The 26,518-nt window shown below is 39.2% G+C and overlaps 1 protein-coding gene across 1 annotated transcript in view; it reads left to right on the top strand.

Moving 5' to 3' along the window:
- Positions 1 to 640: 640 nt before the first annotated feature.
- LOC114042957 (olfactory receptor 5V1-like) overlaps positions 641 to 26,518 on the top strand; it is a 48,553-nt gene continuing 22,675 nt past the window's right edge. The window contains exons 1-2 of the mRNA XM_027861733.1: positions 641 to 779; positions 21,719 to 22,666. Coding sequence (XP_027717534.1) covers positions 641 to 779; positions 21,719 to 22,666 — 1,087 coding nt within the window. The remainder of the gene's footprint in view (positions 780 to 21,718; positions 22,667 to 26,518) is intronic.

Here is a 26,518-nt window from a genome sequence, read left to right as displayed (position 1 = left end):
ACAGCAAGATTGTTTAAAGAGTAACTGTGAATGATTCAACTATTCTGAGTAACATGAATATTAAAATCAACTGCAATGAACTTACGAAGGAAGGTGCTATCCACCCCTAGAGGAAGAACTGATACATGGAAATATGTATTGTACGGTTTCACATACATATGTGTGTCAAATGTTGATCTTATGTAGTGTGGGATTGAAAAGGAGGGCGATAGAACTCAAAATACAAGAAAAGTAAATTTTTTTTAAAGAAAAGAAAGATGAATTCCATATTTTGAATAGGAACACTAGAGGAAATGCATATTCTGAGCATTTCTTGGTACCTTTACAAAAGTAGACAATGGGGACAAAAATTATAAACAATTATGAAAAAAGCTGAAATAGGAAGCACACTCTTTTAGACCATAATGAAATAAAAGTAATAATTAATACAGGGAATAAAAGCCAAATTCTGAGACTTGGTAATGATATCCTGAATGAATGGATCCAAGCACAAATCATAGAAACAATTAACAACTGTGTTGAAGAGAAGAATAATGATACAACATCCCTAAAATTTTAGGGTGCACCAAGACCCAGGCACTGGCCTCGTGCTCCAGGACGCCCGTGTGTCTTTGGGGACATTGGCCTCATGGAGCTCGAGATGAGCCTCCCCTCCTTTGCCCTGGTACCTTGGGCGCCTGCACAGGGCAGGGAGCGGGAGGAGGAGGAGGAGAGTGACAACCAGGAGGAGTCGCGTGGCAGGGAGGGGCCCTGGGGGAGGGCAGGTGGAGGTGGAGAAGGTAAGTCAAGGCCAAGAATTAAGTGGAAATGCAGGGTTTGGTACCAAGAAAAAAGATTAAGAAAAAGGGAAGGAAGAAAGAAATAGAGGGAAGAAGGGAAGGCAGGAGGAAAGGAAAAAGGGAGAGAAGGAAGGAAGGAGATGAAATAAAGAGAAAGAAAGGTTTTTTTGTTGTTGTTTAACAATCCATTCTTTTTTTATTAATTTATTTTGATTTATCAATAATCACTTCCATACGCTTTTGAGTTTAAAATTTTTCTCCCCCTTCCTCCCCACCACCCTCCCCAAGACGGCGCACAATCTGATATAGGCTATGAATTTACATTCATATGAAACATATTTTCACATTAGTGATGTTCTAAGTAGAAATTAAAACCAATACGAGGAACCAACAGAAAGAGGAAACAAAACTCAACAGAAGAGAAAAAAAATAACAATTCAGCTTCCATAGTTCTTTCCTTGGGTGTGGATAGCATTTTCCAACATAAGGCCTCTGGAGATGTCTTAGATCCTTGTATTGCCAGGAAGGGTTAAGTTTATCAATATTAGTCATCACACAACGTGGCTGTTATTGTGTACAGCATTCTCTTGGTTCTGCTCACTTTACTCAGCATCAGACCATACAAGTCTTTCCAGGTTTTTCTGAAGTCAGCCTGTTCATCATTTCTTATAGCACGATAATATTCCATCACATTCATATACCACAACTTGCTCAGCCATTCCCCTACTGATGGGCATCCTCTCAATTTCCAATTCTTTGCCACCACAAAAAGAGCTGCTATGAATATTTTTGTACATGTAGGTCCTTTTCCCATTTGTGTGATCCCTTTGGGATATAGCCCTAGAAGTGCTATTGTTGGGTCAAAGGGTATGCACATTTTTATAGCCCTTTGGGCATAGGTCCAAATTGCTCTCCAAAATGGTTGCATCATTTCACAACTCCACCAACAATGCATTAGTGTTCCAATTTTACCACATTCTCTCCAACATTTATCATTTTCCTGTTTTGTCATGTTGGCCATTCTGATAGGTGTGATGTGGTACCTCAGAGTTGTTTTGATTTGCATTTCTCTAATCAATAGTGATTTAGAGCATTTTTTCATATGACTATAGATGGCTTTAATTTCTTCATCTGAGAACTGTCTGTTCATATCCTTTGACCATTTATCAATTGGGGAATGGCTTGTATTCTTATAAATTTGACTTAATTCTCTATATATTTTAGAAATGAGGCCCTTATCAGAGAGACTGGTCGTAAAAATTCTTTCCCAATTTTCTACTTTCCTTCTAATCTTAGTTTCATTGGCTTTGTTTGTGCAAAAACTTTTCAATTTAATGTAATCAAAATTATCTATTTTGCTTTTTGTAATGTTCTCTATCTCCTGTTTGGTCATGAATTCTTCTGTTCTCCATAGATCTGACAAGTAAACTATTCCTTACTCTCTCAGTTTGCTTATAGTATCAGCCTTTATATCTAAATCATGTACCCATTTTGACTTTATTTTGGTATATGGTATGAGATTTTGGTCTATGCCTAGTTTCTGCCATACTCTTTTCCAGTTTTCCCAGCAGTTTTTTTTCAAAGAGTGAGTTCTTATCCCAGAAGCTGGAGTCTTTGGGTTTATCAAATAGTATATTACCATAGTCATTGACTACTGTGTCTTGCTTACTTAACCTATTCCACTGATCCACCACTCTATTCCTTAGCCAGTACCAAGCAGTTTTGATGATTGCTGCTTTATAATGCAATTTAAGATCTGGAATGGCTAGGCCACCTTCCCCTGCATTTCTTTTCATTAGTTCTCTTGATATTCTGGACCTTTTGTTCTTCCAAATGAATCTTGTTATTATTTTTTCTAACTCTATAAAATAATTTTTTGGTAGTTTGATTGGCATGGCACTGAATAAGTAAGTTAGCTTAGATAGAATTGTCATTTTTATTATATTAGCTTGGCCTACCCATGAGCAACTGATGTTTTTCCAATTTTTTAGATCTGATTTTATTTGTGTGAAAAGTGTTTTGTAATTGTGTTCATAGAGTTCCTGGGTTTGTTTCGGGAGGTACACTCCTAAATATTTTATAATGTCTACAGTAAGTTTAAATGGAATTTCTCTTTCTAGCTCTTGCTTTTGGGCTTTGTTGTTAATATATAGAAATGCCAATGATTTATGTGGGTTTATTTTATAGCCTGCAACTTTGCTAAAGTTGTTTATTATTTCAAGTAGTTTTTTCCTTGATTCTCTGGGATTCTCTAAGTATAACATCATGTCATCTGCAAAAAGTGATAGCTTTGTTTCTTCTTTGCCTATTCTAATGCCTTCAATGTCTTTTTCTTCTCTTATTGCTAAAGCTACTGTTTCCAGTAGGATGTTGAATAACAGTGATGATAATGGACATCCTTGTTTCACCCCCAATCTTATTGGAAATGCTTCTAGCTTGTCCCCATTACATATTATGTTTGATGAAGGTTTTAGATAGATGCTATTTATTATTTTAAGGAAGACTCTATTTATACCTATGCTCTCTGGTGTTTTTAATAGGAATAGGTGTTGAATTTTGTCAAAAGCTTTTTCTGCATCTATTGAGATGATCATGTGGTTTCTGTTAGTTTTGGTGTTGATATGATGGATTATGCTGATAGTTTTCCTTATATTGAACCAGCCCTGCACTCCTGGTATAAATCCTACCTAGTCATAATGTATTACTCATGTGATAAGTTGCTGTAATCTATTTGCTAATGTTTTGTTTAAAATTTTTGCATCTATATTCATTAGAGAAATTGGTCTATAATTTTCTTTCTCTGTTTTGACTCTTCCTGGTTTAGGCATCAGCACCATATTTGTATCATAAAAAGAATTTGGTAAGATTCCTTCTTTACCTATTTTCCCAAATAGTTTATATAGTATTGGAATCAATTGTTCTTTAAATGTTTGATAGAATTCACATGTAAAACCATCTGGCCCTGGAGATTTTTTCCTAGGGAGTTCATCAATGACTTGTTCAATTTCTTTTTCTGAAATGGGGTTATTTAAGTATTTTATTTCCTCTTCTGTTAATCTGGGCAATTTATATTTTTGTAAATATATATTCATTTCACTAAGATTGTCAAATTTGTTGGCATACAATTGGGCAAAATAATTCCTAATTGTTGTTTTAATTTCCTCTTCTTTGGTGGTAGTTTCACCCTCTTCATTCTTGATACCAGTAATTTGGTCTTCTTCTTTCTTTTTTTAAATTTGATTAACCAAAGGTTTATCTATTTTATTGGCTTTTTCATAAAACCAGCTCTTAGTTTTATTTATTAGTTCTATAGTTTTCTTAATTTCAATTTTATTAATTTTCCTTTGGTTTTCAATATTTCTAATTTGGTGTTTAATTGAGGATTTTTAATTTGTTCTTTTTCTAGTTTTTTTAGTTGTATGCCCAATTCATTGATCTCCTCTTTTTCTATTTTATTTATATAAGCATTTAGAGATATAAAACTTTCCCTAAGAACTGCTTTTGCTGCATCCCATAGGTTTTGGTATGTTGTCTCATTATTGTCATTCTCTTGAATGAAATTATTGATTGTTTCTATGATTTGTTCTTTGACCCAATCATTTTTTAGGATTAGATTATTTAGTTTACAATTATTTTTTAGTCTATCTTTCCATGGCCCTTTATTACATATAATTTTTATTGCACCATGATCCAAAAAGGATGCATTTACTATTTCTGCCTTTCTGCATTGGATTGTGAGGTTTTTATGCCCTAGTACATGGTCATTTTTTGTGTATGTGCCATGTACCAACAAGAAAAAAGTATATTCCTTTCTATCTCCATTAAGTTTTCTCCACAGGTCTATCATACCTAACTTTTCTAATGTTCTATTCACCTCCTTAATTTCTTTCTTGTTTATTTTGTGGTTAGATTTATCTAGTTCAGAGAAGGGGAGGTTGAGGTCCCCCACGAGTATAGTTTTACTGTCTATTTCTTCCTGTAACTCCCTGAACTTCTCCTCTAAGAATCTGGATGCTATACCATTTGGTGCATATATGTTTAGTAATGATATTACTTCGTTGTCTGTGGTGCCTTTTAGCAGGATGTAGTTTCCTTCCTTATCTCTTTTGATAAGATCTATTTTTGCTTTTGCTTTGTCTGAGATCAGGATTGCTACCCCTGCTTTTTTTAATTCAGCTGAAGCATAATATATTTTGCTCCAGCCTTTTACCTTTACCCTGTATGTGTCACTCTTTTTCAAATGTGTTTCCTGTAAACAACATATTGTAGGATTATGGTTTTTAATCCAATCTGTTATCTGCTTCCGTTTTATGGGAGAGTTCATCCCATTCACATTTACAGTTATGATTACTATCTGTGTCTTTTTCTCCATCCCTCCCCCCCCACCGTTTATGCTTTTCTTTCTCCTTTCTCCTTTCCCCCCCTCACTAGTGTTTTGTTTTTGACCAGTGCCTCTTAGGGTCCCACCTCCTTTCTATTATCCCTTTCCCTTTTCTTCCCCTTTACCTTTACTGCTTCTTCCCTCCCTTCTATCCCCCCTCCCTTTTCTTTCCCCTTTCCCCTCCTACTACCTATAGTGCAAGTTAGATTTCTATACCTAACTGATTATGTTATTCCCTTCTTGAACCAAATATGAGAGTAAGGTTCAAACAATGCTCATCCTCCTACCTTCTTTACCTCTGCTCTAATAGGTTTTTGTGTCTTTTCCTGTAATGTAATTTACCCTTGTCTGCCTCCTCCTTTCTCAGTACATTTTCTTAGCTCAGACTAATCCACTTACTTGGATCCATGTAACCTGCTTGATTAAATTTTTTTTTATCATTACATCAAAATCAACTTATATCCATCCCCTTTATGTATACTCCTTTAACATGGTATAATAACAATATAATTCTCAAGAATTGCAAGTGTCATCTTCCCTTGTAGAGATGTAAACATTTTGCCTTTATTAATAACATATTGTATCTTTCTGTCCCATTTACCTTTTTATGTCTCTCTTGAATCTTGTACTTGAAGATCAAATTTTTTGTTGAGCTCTGGTCTTTTTATCAGGAACATGTGGAAGTCCCCTATTTCATTGAATATCCATCTCCTTCCCTGAAAAATCACGCTCATTTTCGCTGGGTAGTTAATCCTTGGCTGCATTCCAAGCTCCTTTGCCTTATGGAATATCATGTTCCATGCCCTATGCTCTTTTAATGTAGAGGCTGCAAGGTCCTGTGTAATCCTGACTGTGGTTCCATGACATTTAAGTTGTTTCTTTCTGACTGCTTGCAGTAATTTCTCTTTAATCTGATAATTTTGGAATTTAGCTATTATATTCCTTGGCGTTTTCAATTTGGGATCTCTTTCAGGCAGGGAGTGGAGGATTCTTTCTGTAGTTATTTTACCTTCAGGTTCTAGGACTTCAGGGCAGTTTTCCTTTATGATTTCCTGAAGGATATTGTCCAGGCTCTTTTTTTCATCATGACTTTCAGGTAGGCCTGTAATTTTTAAATTGTCTCTCCTGGATTGATTTTCCAGGTCAGCTGTTTTACCCATGAGGTATTTTACGTTTTCATCTATTTTTCCATTTTTTTGTTTCTGTTTGACTGATTCTTGCTCTCTCATAGAGTCATTAGTTTCCATTTGTTCAATTCTAAGTTTTAACATATTGCTTTTTTCTGTTGGATTTTGTACTCTCTTCTCCAATTGGTTGATTGTATTTTTAAGGGATTTATTTTCTTCAGTGTACTTTTTTTTCCAATTGGCCAATTGTACTTTTAAAAGACTCCTCTACCTCTCTCATTTGACTTTTAAAATCCTTCTTGAGTTCTTCTAAGAAGGCTTTTTGGGCTTCAGACCAGCTCGTATTCCCTTTTGACGTTGCAGATGTGGGTTTGATGACAGTGTTGTCCTCTTCAGAATTTCTGTCTTGATCTTCACTCTTCTCATAATATGAATCTATCGTACATTTCTTTTTACTCATGGTGTTTCTTTATTCCCTGGCCTTTAAAGGGATTAAGCTCTCATGCTGGGGAGCAGAGGGCACTGATCCAACCTTCTTGTGTTGGGAACCTAGGTCTTGGTCACTGGCTTTGTGTGCTGGGGTCTCTTATGTTGGCAATTGGAGGCTGTAGGTTTCTGGCAGCTTATCTGGTGTTGGGCTGGAATCAGCAAGTCTGGGACTTTCAGGTAAATCTAGGTTGCCTGCCTTTCCTTTCCCTTAGCTTTGTTTAGTTCCTTTTAGATAAGTGCTGCCAGGTGTTTAGATAAGTGCTGCCAGGCCCCCAGGGCCTGGGGCCCCTTGCAGTGCTGCCTCCCTTATTTCTGTTGAGGCACTGGGAGACTTCTTTGCTGTAGAATGCCCAGGCACCTGGTGGTTTTCTGAGCTGGTTTCCATCAGTTAACCCACCCTCACTGAGGCACTTGGAGGTACAGCTGTTGGTGTTTGCCTGCTCGACCACCTGGGCTTTGGGATCTCCTCCTGGTTGGCAGTTGGAGGCTGTAGGGTTCTGACAGTTTACCTGGTGTTGGGCTGGAATCACCAAGGCTGGAACTTTTTGGCACCTCTAGGTTGCTTTCTTCAGCTCCTTTTAGAGGAATGCTGCTGGGTGCTTATCCGCCTGGGACCCTTTGTAGTGCTGCTTCCCTTATTTTTGCTGAGGCACTGGGAGACCCATTTGCTGGGCTACTGCACTGCTGCTCCCTGTCTTTCTTCTAGTTCAGCTGTTCCAGGGTTTTTTCTGGGATGATATTTTCTGGTTTTCAGAGGTTGATAGGGGAGGGTGAGAGCGACTACCTTTTTACTCCACCATCTTGGCTCCCAGAAGCGGAAATCAACAATCCATTCTTAGAAAGTGAAATTGAACAAACCTTCAAGCATTTAAATGCTTATTGTATGTCAGGAAACATGGAGCTACTAAAAAGAAAAAAAAATCCAAGTGGATTTATAAGTAAATTCTATCAAAGTTTTAAAGTCAATTGATATCTAAACTAACACATTATTTTCATGAATGGAGAAAGAATGGTGTGGGAAGCATGGCCAGGAGAATCCCTGAATGATGAGTTCCTCCTTCAACTCAAGAGGATTACAAGTCCCACCCCCTCCCCCACAGTGAAGTTTAGTCAAGCCCACTGCTACATTGCCGATAGAAGACTGGAATCTGATCAAGTCAACCAGGCTCTTACTATTTGCCAGGTTCTGTTGTAAGCTTTACAGTCTCTTGCCCTCAAGGGACTTACATTCTAACATAACACATAGAGGGAAGCTGAATGGCTGAAGAGAGATGAAATTAAGCATGTGTGGAGCATGGCAAAGAATGCCTTGGAAAGTCAGTAGTGCAGGTTGGAGAGGAATGAAGGTGTGCCTGGCCTAGGAGACCTTAAAAAATGAAGTTCTGGAAATAACTATCCAGTCAAAGGGAGAAACTGCAGGGGTAGCTGATTCCTCCACCTCCTGTAGTCCAGGGGGGAAGTGAGCTCCTAGGGTGAAGAGATTTCTGGGGGATTGTAGAGAAAGTCCTGAAGAGTTAGGAGTATAGCCCGGAGAGGAAGCTACTGACTAAAACCCATAGTCCAAGGCTGAGAATTCAAGAATGAGACAGACATTCCAGGGAGAAAAGGGGACTTGATGATGCAACATTTTCCTTACAGGCATAAGAGGATCATCCATATAGTTCCTATGTGATAGAGCCAAGCCACTCCCAAAGCATAGGTCTAATGGGAAGAGGATTGATAGTTCAACTGTACCCCTCAAATAACTTTGCTTTCTAGGGTTTCTTTCTTTCTCCATTCTTAAAATAATTTTTAAGTTTAGCTACCAATTGATTTTAAAACTTTGATAGAGTTCACCTATAAATCCATCTGGATTTTTTTTTAAAGTATTTCTATATTTCCTGGCCCATGGTAAGTGTTTAAATGCTTGAAAGTTTGTTCATGTTTGTTCATTTTCACTTTCTAAGCCACTGGGTGGTACTGTGAATCTTAGGAGGACTATATTGCTGGGGTAGTAAATCCAAGTTAATTTCACATCTGGAGGCAAATAATGGGCTATTTGAGTGCTTTATATGTTGGTGGTGGTAATATATTTTGGTTTTGGTTTGTTTGTTTGTTTTTTTTTTATATAGGCTCCAGTAACTCCTTTGCATCTTCTGCATTTAATGTGGCATGAAATAAAGACTTGACTACTTGATATGTATTTAGTACCTTGATGGTTTGTATGGGAGCAAAAAATCAGCAAAACTGATGCATATTGAAAAAAGTCTGAAAATATATGTGGTGCCCCACACCCATGCACCTCCGACCTTGGCCAAGGAATGGGGTGGGCACCTCTTCTCATAGCTCTTCTCTGGGGCCACGCTCCTTCTTTGTCATTTTGCCACACTCATTTTTAATGGTTTCATGGTTACTCATTACATTTCATTGTTGTAGTCATTGTGTATTGTTTTCCTATCTCTAAAGCAATACACAACGACTACAACAATGAAATGTAAATTTCACTTCACCCTGTAACAGATTACGTAAATCCTTCTGCTTCTCTGTATTCATCATATTTGTCATTTCTTACAGGAATTTGTCATTTGTCAATTTGTCATTTCTTACATTCCTACCTCCTTACAGGAGATTTTCTTCAAGCAACTTGAGGTAAAAATCAGTGAGCCAAAAATAAGGATGAAGAAACTGTAGAAGCTTTCCTGATAAATGTGTGTATAGAACAAGAATACCCCCTTTTCCCACTGTTATTTGACATAAACATCAGTACGGACTAGACTTGTGAGTGAGCACAAGATCAAGAATGTGATCCCTTCTGTGTGCAGCTGAAGTGGAATTGAGGAATAGGTCATGTTTCTGGCTTTTCTTGTACAGACTTATTTATTACCTCATTACCAGTCTCAACCCATGGTTGGCACTATAAGGCAGCATATGGCTCATGGAGAGTTCTTAGTTCTACAGAGATGTAGGAGTTGAGAAGACTGAGGAACTGGGAAATTAGAATATTTGAAGAAACTTGAACACATATGTTGAAGTCCCACAGCATAAAGTTAAAAGATGGGGTGAAAAGGGAGACTATGACCCAGGCGGTGAGCTCATTAAAAAAGGAAGGAGAATGTTCTGAGAATCAGTATATAACAACCCCAAGAATCTGGAAAGAGTGATACATTTCAATAGAATGACCTTTAAGTGAGGAGAGGTTGCTGAGTGATGATAGTAGATGGAGGGTCTGGCAAGAGTATTTTGATTTCTCCACCATGACTAGTGAGTTAGGAGTATTAGAGAAAATGAAACCAGTACTGGAAAAGAAGGCCAGGGATACAGTGTCATCCAAGAGGCATCAGATCTTAATGATTACCAAAATATGGAAGAAACAAGAGAGGAAGAGGTCTAAAATGAAGGGAATTTTGTTAATTATAGAATGAGAGCTTCAGAGAGCAAAGTGGAATGGATGAGCAGACTTGGAGTGGGACACTGGGTAGGTAGGCAGATGGGAATGAGAGAATGGACTCCTGGGGTTGGTAAGTGGGAAAACTTGTTCTCTGAAAGTCAAAGGTTTAGGAATGGGGAGAGTAAGAGTGAGTGGGAATGTGTTAACCATTGAGGGCCAAGTCCAGTAAGAATATCACTGGATGAGAGGAGCTTTGTTGATGAAGATAGGTGATTAGAAGCTATCTGCATGTCCCTGGCCTTGGAGGTCTTAGCACAGCCTTTCACTGCCCAGACTGATGTCAGGTGATGCCACTGTGTCTCAGGAATATCTAAAAAATAATTAGAGAATTTTCTGAGATTTTGAAGTTAGTGCAGTTGTGAGTGATAATGAGGTTTAAGTTGTGGCCATGAGGGAGGAAAGATGCTGGCAGGTAGATTTAAGGGACATATTAATGTGAAGTTGCAGAAAACGGGAAGTAGTGAATACTGAATTCCCAAAATAACAGAATTCAGTTGGAAAGGACCTCAGGCACTTTCTAGTACAATCTGTACTGAATAAGTATCTTTTTTTTTTAAACGACATATCCAAAAAGTGGCGATCCAGCCTTTGCTCTGACATCTAGTGATGGGGAAACTACTACCTCCTGAGGAAATCCCATCCCACTTTGGGGTAGCTCTACTATTCTTAGGAAAATTTTCCTAAGTCTACTTCTTTACAATTTCTACCCTTTGGTTTTATTTCTTTCTTTTGAAAGCAAACAGAACATGTCTTATACTTCTTCCACATGACAATCCAGCTACTCCCAAAGACATACAAGCTTTTTCAGTCCTTGTCCCCAATCCCCCGTCACCAGACTGCACTAAAACTAGGTCATGGTGACAGTAGAAATCAGGATCTGTTCATGACCATCCCAACTCTATAAAACTGAAGGTGGAGACATGGTTACTCACAGCTGGTTAATAGTGCTAAAGAAACTTGAGGTGTTTCTCCTGCTTGTAGAGGCACGGATGGACAAACTATCACTGCCACCACAGGTCTGCGTACCTGTGCTTTGAATTCATTTTCTATTTATACCTCTGTCCCTGTAAATGTGGAAAAAAAAAGTCTACTGGCTCTCCCCACAGGGACTTAGCCATTGCCTTATGTCAAAGTCCCTTCAAAGTAAAATGAATAAAATAAAGTAATGGGTGGATGCTCATCTATTATTTCTTCCTCAATCTCTGAAATTAAACACTGAAATCTGAGACTTCAATAAACTATAGTAGCTAACTGTTACCTCCAGGATCAAATATAAAATCCTCTCTCCACTTGGCATTGAAAGCCTTACATAGCCTGGAGCCTTCCTACTTTTCCAGGCTCTTTAACACTCCATGCACCGTGACACTGCAGTTTCTCCTACATATCACTCTATCAATAATAACAATAAAACTAACATTTGTATAATACTTACAATGTGCCAGGCACTGAGCTAATCACTTTACAATGATCCCATTTGATCCTCCCAATAACCCTGGGAGGTAGATGCTATTATTATCCCCATTTCACAGATGAGGAAAGAGGCTGGCATTTATTAAGTGACTTGCCCAGGGTCACATGGCTAGTAGGTATCTGAGGCCGAATTTCAACTTAGGTCTTCCTGACTCCAGGACCCTTAACTGTGACATTTAGTTCTACTTATTCTATCTACTGTGACACCTAGGTGTTCCACTTATCAACCAACTCTGGGCATTTTCACTGATGTCCCCCAAGCCTGAAATTCTCTTCCTTCTTTTTTCTACCTCCTGGTTTCTCTGGCTTCCTTAGAGTCTCAGATAAATTCCCCCCTTCTTCAAGAAGCATTTTGTAGTCCTTAGTCTTAGTGACTTCTCTCTGAGATTATCTCTAAATTATCCTGTATATACCTTGTTTATTGGTAGTTGTTTGCATGTTGTCTCCCCATTAGCTAGTAAGCTCCTTGAGAGCAGAGACTATTTTTGCCATCCTTTATATTTCTAGCACTTAGCAAAGTGCCTGGTACACAGTAGGCACTTAATAAATGGTTATTGATAAGTGTTTTGATCAGGAAAAATACAGCAAGATTGTGTCCCTGAAATCCTGAATACTACAACTCATCCAAAAAGTACTTTAACTTTAATTCCTGCCATATCATACTGTTGACTCCTATTGAATATAATGGGACAGCTATGTGGTGAAGTGTGTAGAGTGCCAGGCCTGGAGTCAGGAAGACCTGAGTTCAAATCTGGCCTCAGACACTTACTACCTATGTGACCCTGGGCAAGTCACTTAACCTCTATTTGCTTCAGTCTCCCAATCTGTAAAATGAGCTGGAGAAAGAAATGGCAAACCAGTCCAAGAAAACTCCAAGTGGGGTCATGAAAATGACTGAACAACAACATTGAGAATTTAATAATTAAACTTCCAGATCTTCTACAGACTACCTACTATTTGACCAACTTATCTTACTGGAAACTTTTAGAAGTAATCACCCCTAAAGTCCCAACTGGAAAGTTAGTGAGGGCCCAGCAAATTTGCCTTCCTAAGTGCTAAGGTTTTGGTGTCTGATAGAAACAGTGTGTGCCCTGGTGGGGTATGGAGACAGGATTGGAAGAAAGGGATAAAAGGTGCGTGTGTCCTAAGGGGGAAAACGTTAATCTCCATTGTACAGGTTGGATTGTTTCTCAGGAGCCTACACCTTAATAAACCCAAGTTAATTAGTTGTATTTCATTTATCAAATTTATGCACCAAACCGATACCTTTGAGATATGTCTGTAAATAGCTCAGGTTTCAGAGCTTCTCCTTAAAGATATAAACTTCTTTTCTCAGTTGATAAATCCAGAAGAGTCTATAAAGATGGTCTTAATAGTAATTATGGTACATGTGTTATAAAATGGGACACCTTACTGAGGACAGTTATTGTGCTATCTCTCAGTGTTCTAGGGCCATGGTCTGCACTTCATTCGTAGCACTAAGGTATTACTATGGAGTATCCATTCTTGCTCACTAGCAACAATGGAGGGCGAGATGGCAATGCCTTGGAAAACTCCATGCATTCATTGGGGTAAGTATTTCGATCATTAATTTGCCACTTCAATTCAAGAAAATCCTACCTAAGTACTAGCTAGATTCATCTATAAACTACACGCTAGCAAATGTACCCCTCCTCTTCCTCCTCCTCTTACTACTACTTCTATTCATTTTTTACCTAAGAATTATCTGACTTCAGAAGTATACTGACACTCAGTTTCCTCATCTACAAAATGGGGATAACAATAGCACCTACCTCACAGGGTTGTTGTGAAGATGACATGAGAAAACACATGTAAAGTATTTTGCAAATGTTTTTAGTGCTATAAAAAATATGAGTTGTTCTTTTTAATTGACTTGACCCAAGATGAACCGAAAGATCTCTGTGGTTCCTTTCAACTCTGAGACTTCGACTTTGTATAAGCTTTACATTAGCATGCATTTGCTGCGTATAGGATCACAAAGGGCCGTAAGAACATGTTGCATGAGGATCAATGGAAACAGTTCACTGGGGATGTTCAGTCTGGAAAAAAGAAGGTTTGGGGAAGGCATGGAGGGACAAGATGGCTGTCTTCAAGTATTCCAAGGTCTGTCACTGAGAAAAGAAACTAGATTGATTATTCTTCTTGGCCTGGAGGGCAGAACAGGGAGTGGGTAGACCAGTTCAGAAAAGCCAGTTGAGACTCAGTGTTGGGAAAACCTTCCTACCAATTGGAGCTAGCAGTAAGTGGAGTGAGGTACCTCCAAAGATGGTGGTTTTCTCTCCCTGTGAGTCTTTAAAAGCAAAGACTAAATGACCACTGGTTTGGATATGTTTTTACAGCTTCAATTCAGTGGCCTCTGAGATCTCTGCAAACTCTCCGATTCTGGGTAGGCACTCAGGGCTGGCAGTTCTTTTAGATAAAGAGAAAGCCGGTTACCACCAAGCTGTTGTGACCAGAATTCCCCTTGAACATACCATGTGTTACAGGGTGTCATGGCCTCAGAGTAAGGAAGACCTGGATTCAGGTCTCACATCTGACTCATTGTCAATGTGTGACTCTTTGCAAGTCACTTAATCTATTGGTGCCCCAGGCAGCTCACTAAGACTGTAAATTACAGAATAAATGCTGATTTGTTTTCATAAAGGCAGTTTCTTCACTAGCAATTCCATTTTCTAATAAAATCACTGAATAGGTCTAAAAAAATGTGAAAGTACTGGTGCTAGGAGCTGAAAATACAAAGAAAAAGTAATACACAAATCCTGTCCTGAAGAAGCTTATAGACCTAAGGGAACTTATAGAGGCAGTTAGGTGATGTGATAGATAGATTTGAAGTCAGAAAGACCAGAGTTTAAATCCTGCCCACTTCTTAGCTGTGGAACCCTCAATGAGTTTAACAACCAGCTTGACACACTCTTTAATTTAATCTGCATCATTAACATTTTTCTCCATCTGAACATCTACATGTTCAGTCATTTTTCAGTTGTGTCCTACTCTTCATGACCCCATGGGTTTTCTTGGCAAAGATACTGGAGTAGGTTGTCATAGCCTTCTCCAGCTCATTTTACAGATGAGAAAACTGAAGCAAACTGGGTTAAGTGACTTGCCCAGGGTCACACAGCTAGTAAGTGTGTCTGAGGCTGGATTTGAATCTTCCTGACTCCATACCCAGCACTCTATCCCCTACACCATAACAAGGAATCAAGCCCCGATTCGCAGATTTCTGCTTTCTGCAGTGTGAATGCTCACCCTGAATATTCTCAAAGTGCTATATGAATGCTATTAGCTAAAGGTGGAGGCTGACATAATGGCTCATATTCACATAGTGGTTTTATGGAGAAATTGGCTCTCAGTCATTCAGAAGACTGTGAAGTTTCAATTTCTTGTGATTAACGGTATTCCATGTGTGTATGTCCTGTGAATGCGTGTCCTCTAATGCCTCACTGTTGTGGTAGAGAGGATCTGGCACTAGATGGACGTTAACAAGTATTCATGGACTCAATCCTGCATATGCTACTGAGGAAAAACAAAGGCTCCTGATCTAGAGAGGCAATGACTATTTACCTTCTAGTTCAGTATGGTATAGTGTGTCAGAACACTCATTGGCCCAGTAATCATTAGATGTAGGTTCGTGTCCCGATTTTGATGCTTACTATCTATGTGGCAAGTCAAAATTTTTCCAAGCCTTCTTTCTTTTCTCATTTAATAAAATTAAGGGGTTTGCTAAGATGATCTTGAAGGACCCTTCTAGCTCCAAGTTGCTCTGGACTGAGAATCTAACAAAGATCAGAATTTCAAGATAGTTTTATCATCATAGACTTAGAGTTAGAAGTTTAGAGAATTTGCAATGCAAATTATTCTTGTCTTTCTAAAGACCTTTAGGCTGTTAACTCCCCACAGTTTACATTTACTTTTAAAATTATTTCTGTGCTAACTTTACTTCTGAAGTTCAACAGAATTTGAAATGCCTTAACTCATTCACCAACTAATCCACATCCCTTTGTTTACCAATGAGGAATCAATCAAATAATTAATTAGTATTTACTAAGCACCTACTTTGAGAAAGAAGATGGAGGGAGGGGAGAAAGAAAAAGTTTTAAGATGAAAGATTCTTTGTTATCTATCTATATAGCAAGCATTCAAGAGAGCACAGTGGAAGGTGTGGGTAGTTTTAGAGTGGGAAATTGGAGGGATTAGGTTAAGGAGGATGAGAATAAGGGAGGAGCAAGAGGGACCTAAGGAAGGGGGTCTGAACAATGGCAACCAGGACTTCATAATCCCTGGGATGAGGTAGGATGACAGAGTCACATGATTAGAGAAGTCCAAGGATTTCCAACTAGTCAGAATAGTGAACCCCCTGCATATTGATAGGGATTGGAGGGAGAGGAAGGGAAAGTATAGGTAGGTTGACTATTTTATTCTCCCTCTTCATCTTCTATTCTCTTCTTTTGATCTATGGTATAAAAGATATGAATGTTAGACCATGTTTGGCTATTGTTGTATAGAGAAGAGTGACACCCCTCATTGAGAAAAGATATATACAGAAAAGTCACACATAAGATGAATTACTAGACATGCCTTGGAATTTGACCTTTACATATGGTCAGGCCCTGAAATGCTGCTTGGAGACTATGTTCTCAGTACATGACTACATACATGCATTCTACATTCATGTCTCAGTCAGGCCTATAGTTCTACCTTGTTACTAAGTTTGCATTGAAAATTCTGTGTCAAGACAAAGAAACAAACAAAACAAAAACTCTCCTCATTTGCGTAATCATACTAAATTAACTTTATCACAGTAACCTTATATCTGGGAATTTCTTTCAATTATTTGCCCGTATTTTTAGTTGGCAGAGTTCTTAAAACACAACAATAATAACAACATCTTAGCAAGAGTCATAGTGGATGTTCAGAAGTTAGGAAGACTTGGGTTCAAATCTTGCCTCCGGAACTTACTAGCTGTGTGACCTGGGACAAATCATGTGACCTCTCTGAACCTCATACAGCTCCCTAAGACTATATACTAAGATATAGAAAGGATTCTGTCTGCCTCACTAAAGGATAAAGGCATAGATCAATGATGAGATAAAATGAAAGCGCAATTTAAAAAATTTAGTCTGCCCAAACAAAAGGAATCAATAAAACATGAAGAAAAACCTGGTTCAAATTTGATTCTTTGCATAATGTTATTGAAATCATAAAGGAAGAGATTTTTCTCATCAATGCTCCAAGGGTTTAGTAGTCACTCCAATTACATTGATTTATTCCCATTTTGTTGTTGCCTTTGAGAAAAGAAACCCCTTAAGGTTAGTCAACAGAATGTTTTCTGCTTTGCAATGCAAATTATTCTTGTCTTTCTAAAGACCTTTAGGCTGTTGACTCCCCACAGTTTACATTTACTTTTAAAATTATTTCTGTGCTAACTTTACTTCTGAAGTTCAACAGAATTTGAAATGCCTTAAATTTCTCAAAGCCCCAAGATCTGGAATTTTAAATGAAAACTGAACAAGAGGTATAGCTAACCATGTGTTTCATTCAGCAACTCATTCAACAAAGCATCAGCTAAATATTTATGATCTCAAACCAACTGGGAAAACATAGGTTTGAATTCAGGTCAACAATATTGTTGATTAACTTTAAGTGTTTGGGGTTTTGATTTTTTTTTTAAAGTAAACCCAAGCAAATCTTCCGAGAAAAAAAATCTTATTAAATTGAATTTCAACCAGGTGGACTTTGTACCTCAGTAGGTACAACTCAAGAAGACGCATCTTTTATTTCTTTTTCCATCTATCCCTACCTGATTGCAGAAGAAAATGAACATTCCTCCAAAACAGAGATTATGAGAGTACATATAGGTCTATAGGTACAATGAATTCTAAGTTTCTAGTTTTGGTTTTGTTTGTTTGTTTGTTTGTTTGTTTTAAGAAAAAGTCTTGAGAGCCAGTATGGACTTGGCACCATGAAAGGCCTGGGATGCTTTGCTACTTACTGCCTAGTGGCCCTGGGCAAGTCACTTCATCTTTGCTTCCCATTTTTTGGCTCAAAGTATGTAAGTTATGAACATATCAGACGCTGCCCAGAAATACTTAAATAGAGTTGAACAAAATTCTTTACCAAGAGAAGCTGTCTTCAAGGATTTGCAAGGCCATCACTTGAAAAAATGATTAAAATTATTTTGTTTGGCCCCAGAAGGCAGAACTATGAATTATGAAAAAAGAAGGAGGAATTTGCAAACAGGCAAATTTAGACTTGATGTGAGGAAAAACTTACCAACAATTAGATACAACCAAAAGGAAAATTTCCATTCTCTGGAGGGTAGGTGGTTTCTCCTCACTGGATTTCTTCAAGCAGAGGCTTGATGAGAATATTTCAGATGAAGGATCATAGATTTAAAGCCAGAAGAGATTCCAGAGGCCATCCAATTCAACCTTCTCTCTTTCATTTTATAGGTAAGTACACCGACATCTAAGTAGTTCAAGTGAGATTTGAACTCGGGTCTTTTGACTCTAGACACTGCAGGTCTTTCTACTATAGTGGAAAATATAGGTATTCTTTTTGTCTGTACATCAAACTACTGGCTACTGTGATCCCTTCTGATTCTATGATTCTGTAACAGACCCAGAAGGCGCATAATTAGTGTGTAAAGTGCTTTATAAACCATCAACCATTATAAAAATGTCAACTGTTACTCTAATTATAGCTGTTATTATTGTTGTTTGTCCTTCGTTCTTGAAGAGGACCATGACATTAGGAAGATGATGCCATGACCTGCAAGTGAATTGGATTACAGTGAAGGAGGGCTGTGCAAGGTCACCAGCCTCACTTTCTCCTCCAGAGCCATCTGGGTCCAGTGGCAAGATATAGATCAGGACAATTGGAGATGGCCCCCTGTTATTGATTATATAGCACTCACAACAACCCTGTAAGTTAAGTAGTATGACAACAGCCTCTATTTTGATCCCTTATGTTAGTAAGGTTATGCCCATTTTGCAAATGAAGAAATTGAGTTATGGAGGGCTTTGCCCAAAGTACCACAGCTAGTATACATGTGAATGGAGTTATCTTCAAACAATGCCTAGGAAACTAGCATATACATTGATGCGCTTAAGCAATGCTGCTCCTCCTCTTTAAATAATGATGACAGTGAAATTGGTACTGGTGTCATACTTCAATGTCTACAAAATCACATGTGCCTCAATGACCTGAAAATATCCATCCAAACTCATGGAAGTGTGGTAATAAGCAATAGGAAAGTAGACCAGTCAATTACGTCAACCACATTGTTGTTCAGTTGTGTCTGACTCTTTGTGACCCTATTTGGGGTCTTCTTGGCAAAGATACTAGAGTGGTTTGCCATTTCCTTCTCCAGATCATTTCACAGATAATGAAACTGAGGCAAACATGGTTAAGTGATTTGCTTAGCATAACACAGCTAGTAAGTGTCTGAGGCCTGATTTGAACTCTGGTCTTCCTGACTCTAGGCCCAGTGCTCTATCCACAGTGCCACTTAGCTGCCCTTTTTTGGGGGTGGTGTTTATTTTCTGTTTGTGCATGCCTCTGTATGTATGAAAAAATGGGCCTAGAACACATTCCCTGAGTAGTAATTCAGGCTCAAACTCCAAGGAAGGAAATACCATAATTCAAAGGCATTTCAAACAACACAACCTCTGACAAGTCCCTAGCTTGTCGTTTCCTTAGGGAGGGATTTTATTCAATAATCAATAGACAATAGACATTTATTAAATATCAACTGTGTACCAGGCACTGTACAAAGCACTGGACATATAAATAAGAAAAAGAAAGGCAATCTCTGTCCTCACAGAGTTTACAATCCAAAGAGGTGAAGATAACAAAAGAAAAGTGAAAAGGGGTGAAGGGGTGTGTGTGGGGAGGGGTGCCAGAGGGTACCTGGCATGGGGGAATGATGTCCATGTAATAGAACGCAAGCAGAGCAGCTACTGGGAAATGAAGGTTAATTGGATAATTCAGAGCCCTATATAAAGGGAGACTTTGGAAAGAGTTGATTGCTGCCCTCCACCCTTCCAATCAGAGGGGAGGGACAACAGAAGATGCTGGGAAGGTGTTGAGTTTCAAAATCCCCGAATCAGTCTCCAAGATGAGATTTCAGGTGATGAGCTTATCCGGGGGGAAGGCATGTTGTCCCTGGATTCAAATCTAAGCAGAGAATCCATTAATTTCAATCCAATTTAGCAAGTTCAACATCATGGAGTTTTGGGGCACATAATCAATGTAGGCAGGCTCCTTAAGGGCGGAGAATACAAAAGAGCTTTCAGTTTCCAGTGTTTGTGCTGAGCTCTATTTATTATATTGTACTGCCTTTCAGGTTTGGGAGAAATTGCCAATTGCATTTTAAAACTCTAAATAATAGTAATAACAGCATTTTAAAGTTTGCAAAGCACTTTGCAAAGAACTCTACCTGTTCTAGAGTGGAAAAAATATTTTCTGAGTGAGGCAGCAAAGTCCCTAAGATAATTCGTTTCATTGTTGTAATATACTGCATGGAGAAAGCCTGTTAATTAGGTATCTGTTCCAGGTTATTTAATTCACCAAACATCAACTATGACTTTGACTATTATTTCTCTATGAAATCAGACGAGAGCATTGGAGCACATTTTTAAAAGTCAAACAAATACAGAAAACATGTCAAATCGGCTGCAATAATCCAGCTGGAATACTGTGGATTGTGTTGGTCACTTTCTTGATGGAGGTGCGGGATGGGAAGTAGGGTGATGGAGTGTAAAAAACAACAGTCGCAATGGTTAATGGACTGAAAGAACTAACTTAGAGGGTCAAGCTTACAAGTAAAAATCATAGCGGGCCAAGAGACACCTGACAATTCCTTCTAAATGTGAGATGTATTACCCAAACAAGGTTATCTCGACATAGTTAGATCAAATGGGAAATGATTAGGTTAAATTTTCTCACAGGAAGATGTGTTGGATACTGGAATCTCTTCTGAAAAGCAGATGAATGAATGACTTCTATAGGGGTTTCAAAACAGATTAAGCAAAGACTCAGAAATCTCACAGAAGAATCCAAAGGTTAGAATGACTGGCTTAAGAGGAATGGGATATGTTAAGGTTTATGATTGTATTAATTATTCCACCCAGGAGGTAGATAATGTTTGATGGGAGATAAGCATTAATCTATGAACAGTTTACCTTGATGGGGTAGTGTTCCTATGAAACGAATTCAAAGGTGATTGATTATTCTAAAATGACTTCTAACTTAGAAATTCTGAGAAACTATCCCATTAAGGAAAATAAAATTGATCAGAGGACCAAACTGCAAAAATTTCTTGAGAAACTGGTCTAAAAACAACATTGACCACAGCAGAGGAGCCTGGGAATATTGGGAAAGAAGGGAGTATGTGTGTCTGTGAAGGGTTATTACTAGGGCAGGGTGACATGGCTATGTCCCAGGGCGCCAGTTTTAAAGGGTGCTGACAGCACAATCTGCAGCAGTTTAGAAACAGCAAGACTTAGTAGCTAGCTAGTAAGAATAATGATTTAAAATAGGAAGGTAACAAATGGTAGGCTAGAATGAATTACTTTTTTACTCTGCCCTCCTTCCTTTCCCTACACAGTCCCAGAACCTTGGTTTCCCCCATGGAAGGAAGACGTCCCATGCATCCTACTTCACTAATAGAGAGATCTGTGCTACTCATGTGCATCTGTGATTTTTGCCCCAGATACAAAAACTCCCAGGTATGGTTCTGTGTGTGAGAAAGGAATGGGAGAATTGGGGTCATTTTCATGTAAAGGTCAGTAACCTTTCAAAAAAGGGGAGACAAGCCTTCACTTCTTGAAAGAATTGGGTGGAGTGCTGGTGGCCACTCAAACCCACAGGGAAATTGCCCACCTGAGCTGGTCAACTTAGTCAACGAAGTTTAGAAAGTCCTGGCAAGCTGCCTTGGTAACTCCAGATGTGTGTAACAGAATACTGATGTGCATGCCCCCTATCACTGCTCCTACTTAATTATATTCTCCCCTTATGTTTTCAGTACATACTTCCCTCTCATCTTTCTTCGATATGAGCCAGAAAAATCAAACAATTACTGAATTCCTCTTCCTGGGGTTTTCCAACCATCCAGAACTACAGGGATTGTTCTTCCTAATATTTTTGGTTGTATATCTGGTAACTCTTCTGGGGAACCTCCTCATATTAACAGCCATCAGAATCAACCCTGTTCTTCATACTCCTATGTATTATTTCCTCAGCAACTTGTCCTTCCTGGACATCTGCTACACCTCCACCACTGTCCCCATCTTGCTGGTGAACTTTTTCAGAGAGAAGAAGACCATTACTTATGAAGGCTGCCTGTCCCAGATCTTCTTCCTTGTTACTTGTGCTGGTACTGAGGGTGTCCTGTTGGCCACTATGGCTTATGACAGGTTTATAGCCATTTGCCATCCATTACGCTATCCAGTCCTCATGAGCAAGAGGGTCTGCGCCTACTTAGCAGCTGGGTCCTGGTTGTGTGGATTAGTGAATTCTCTGACACACACAGGGCTCACGGCAACTCTCACTCTGTGTAGTTCCAATGAGATCAGTCATTTTCTCTGTGACATCCCCCTACTCCTGAAGCTCTCCTGCTCAGACACTTCAGTCAATGAGGTCGCACTCTATGTGGCCAGTGCCACCATTGGTGTGAGCCCCTGCCTCTTCACTGCTGTGTCCTATATGCTCATTATCTCTGCCATTCTGAAAATCCAGTCTGCTCTAGGGCGGGGCAAAGCCTTTTCCACCTGTGCCTCTCACTTCACTGTGGTGGTCATCTTCTTTGGAACTGCTATCTTTAACTACAACCAATCCGGCTCAGTCTACTCCCTAGATGTGGACATCCTGGTCTCAGTCCTCTTCTGTATTGTTACCCCCATGTTAAATCCTATCGTCTACTGCCTGAGAAACAAGGAAGTCAAGGGGACTATAAGGAAACTGGCTAGAGAATGTAGATCATCAGGATTGCATAGAACAAAATGACCAACATAGAATTGCCACTCATTCCACTTTGACAACGACTAGGAAGTACCCCAGACTAATCTGTGTCAGTCTCCATTCCCTCAGTCGGGACAACTAGGTGGCACAGTGGATAGAGCACCAGCCCTAGAGTCAAGAGGACCTGAGTTCAAATCCAGCCTCAGACACTCAACACTTAACTAGCTATGTGTCACTTAACCCCATTGCCTTCCCAAAAAACAAAAACAAAAAAAGAATAATTGCCTTGGGGGCAGCTAGGTGGTTCAGTAGATAGAGCTCTGGCCTTGGAGTCAGGAGGACCTTGGACTCAGACACATGACACTTACCAGCTGTGTGACCCTGGGCAAGTCATTTAACCCTGATTGCCTCAACAAACAAACAAACAAACAAACAAAAAAACAAACCAGTACTCAATTTCCTCAGCTATACTAGGGAGCATACTATAGACCAAATTAGTGACTGTTATATCAGCTGAAATTACATCAGATTACATATATATATGTGTGTGGGTGTGGGTGTGGGTGTATATAATCTCTAATGTAAATTCAAGGACATATCACCTTTCAATAATAGTAATGATGTTCCTACTAGTACATACTCATGTATACATATATAATGTGACATTTTGCTGCCTGATAAAATAGTTAAATAGCATACACGTACCTACATTGCACATATATACATATTTCCATTGCATCACTTTTGCCTGCTTATATTCCTGAACTTCATAAGGGACCTCTCTATGTCACATCTTGTCTACCTCACAAAGTTACAGGTCAGAGGTCAATGGTCACTTGCAACATCATAGAAGAAAGGGCACAGCCTATATGTTTGCTATGGATAAAAATTTTTTTTTGTTTGGTCATTTTTCAGTTGTGTCTGACTCTTCATGCCCCCATTTGGGGTTTTCTTGTCAGAGATACTGGAGTAGTTTGTCATTTCCCTCTCTAGCTCATTTTACAGATGAGGAAACTGAGGCAAACAGGGTTAAGTGACTTGCCCAGGGTCACACAGCTAGTAAGTGTCTGAGGCTAGATTTGAACTCAGGAAGATGAGTCTGCCTGGTTCCACGTATAGCACTCTGTGCACAATGGCGCCACTTACCTACTCAATAATTTATAAGTGCCCAAAAGCAATCCCCCTTTCATCCCTTCAGTCAACTGTAATGTTCAAAGATCCTGAGGCATAGATTTGGAAGCAGAGATCAGCCTTGTCTCCTAACCACTGGAAAACCCAAAGCAGAAAAGCAGTGAGTCAAAGAGAAGATTCTAAAAGGTTGGCCACCTAAGGTATTAGGCACAAAGCCTGAACTGTCATGTGAGTTGTCTTTCCCAATGACTGCCTCTGCTTTGTATTGACATAGGACCACACAGACTCAGAGAAAGCTTGCACCCAAGGGAATAAAAAAGGAAAGGGGGGGGTGGAACAAAGATATACCTTATCTTAATTAAGAATTGGCTGCTGTGAGCACGGATCCTTGTGTCACTGAATTAAAGAGATCCAAGGACATGGAAGTACGTATGTTACTGAAGCCGATAATGTGCTGAACTTTTTGTCAGGAAGAGCTGAATTCGAATCCTGCTTCAGACACTAGCTGTGTGACCTGAGACAAATCACTTAACTTGTGTCACTCTCAATTTCCTCAACCGTAAAATGGAGTAGTATTATCACATCATAGGGTTGTTGTGAAAAATGTTTTCACCTGTGCCCGCACTTTGCTGTGGCTATCCCATTTACCTCATGGAACCCGGCATTCCAAATCCAATGGAATTAGCCGCACATGCTTATTGTCCTCATTGCAACCAGAAGGTCTGACCTCTCAAGATGATTAGAAGGAAGAGAAAAAATCAGCTTTGAACATCCTGGCATATAGGGCACCTCTGTCCTATCCCACTTACATGCCTGTTGTGAGCTACGTGTTCACTGAGACCAGCTGGAACGAGGGAGATACAACCACTGTCTCTGGAGCCAGGATCATCAGAAACCACTTTGGTTGTGTGTGTGTGTGTGTGTGTGTGTGTGTGTGTGTGTGTGTGTCCTAATTATCATTGCCCCAAATCAAAAAGGAAAATGATAAAACATGTGGGCAGAGGTTATAACTTTATTGATACTCCTTTGTGCATTATTTGCATTATCATCACATTCCAAATGACCTCTCCCTCCTCTAAAACACAATCCTCCAATAAAGAAATCCTCAATCCTAACAAAGAAATACAACTAAGAAAAATAAATCAACCCTTTGATCTTGTCTAACATAACCTACATTCCCCCACTCCTCTGCAGAGAGGAGGGAAGCCTGCTTCGCTATTGGACCAGTAAAGTCATGATTCAATATCAACCTTTACATTGTCATCATTGTGAATTATTTTCCTGATTCTTCTTCTTCTTCTTTTTTTTAACTCTGTATCAGTTCATATAATTCTCACTCATTTTTCCATGAATCTTTGATATTTGCCATATCTTATGAAAGTATGTTGTTTTTCATTGAGGTACCAAATTCAAGGAAAGGACTGATCACTCTCACTCACTCCAGGGTCCAACCATGTCTCCTGCCCTGTTCCTCTACTTAATAAATTCCAGTGGCTCCCTCTCACCTCCAGGATCAAATACAAAATCCTCTGTTTGGCACACAAAGCCCTTCATAACCTATCCCCCCACCTCTAGTCTTCTCACACCTCAGTGACATGGGTATCCTTGAATACCTTAGTGGGCATTTTTCTCATACCTCGGTGGCATGGGTATCTTTCTCCCTGATCGCCTCAGCTGCTAGTGCACTCCCCACAAAATAAATATATATTCTGTATATTCCTACAGATGTACACATCATGTCCCTAATGGAATTTAAGTTACTTGAGATAGGGGCTGTTTTACTTTTCTCTACAAATACACACTCGCAGTCCAGGGCCTGGCACATAAAAAGAGCTTAATAAGTGCTTATTGGTTGATTGATTTATCCTTCCTTCAGTGACTGGGGAAATGCAGAAAGAGAAGTGATGATGCTAGGACATTGTAAGGAATGGAGGGGGAGAAATGAAAAAGCTGTCAAGTGGTGATACCACTTTCCTCAGTGAAACTGAGTCAAGGTCATTTGCTTTAAGGGAGGGGAGTGGGATTTGGGAGTGGAGTTGGTGAAGGGGAAGGGCAAAGAAAAATTTGGAGCAATTATGTGGAAAACGAGCTAAGGAGTCAATAAAGAAATGACTTTTGGACAGAAGTGAATTTTTCCAACAAAACAGATACAAGATCTGAATCCGCAGATTCCATGGCGTCAAGTTTTCTTCAAAACTGAGTAAAAGATTTTATTCTTTGATCCTAATTTTAAAATTTAAAATTGTCCTAGTCTCAGAAGCCTTCGGACTAATCTGAGAGATAAATATTATCCATTTTTCTTTAATTACAACCCCCAAAATGTCCTGCACCGTGATCTTTCTAGTCGTTCTTATGAAAAGCCTAACTAGCTTCCAGTCCACCCCTAGGATCCTCTTTCCTAACTGCTCTCTGAAAGACTCTCCCCTGAAGTGATTAGGGTAATGACCAGCCTGGTTGGTCATTCTGGAAGAGGATCAAAATGACACCACTATGCCAGAGTCAAGTTTCATTGGGTCCCACTGTGGCTGATCAGACCACTACAAGCTCAGAATGCTCTACCATAGGTCAGGTACAAATAGTCCATGTGAAGATTTAGGGTGGATTCTCTAAATTTGCACATCTGGCATTTCTTTTGAGCTATTTCAATTCTGCTTTGCTCATCGAACACATCCCCTTCTCTGATAAGGGTACACCATGCTACTCGGTCCTGTGCCAGTGTCTCTCACATCACACA

Source organism: Vombatus ursinus, unplaced genomic scaffold, assembly GCF_900497805.2.
Source record: "Vombatus ursinus unplaced genomic scaffold, bare-nosed wombat genome assembly UNPS02014768.1, whole genome shotgun sequence".
NCBI lineage: Eukaryota > Metazoa > Chordata > Mammalia > Diprotodontia > Vombatidae > Vombatus > Vombatus ursinus.
This window is presented reverse-complemented; position numbering and strand designations above follow the sequence as displayed.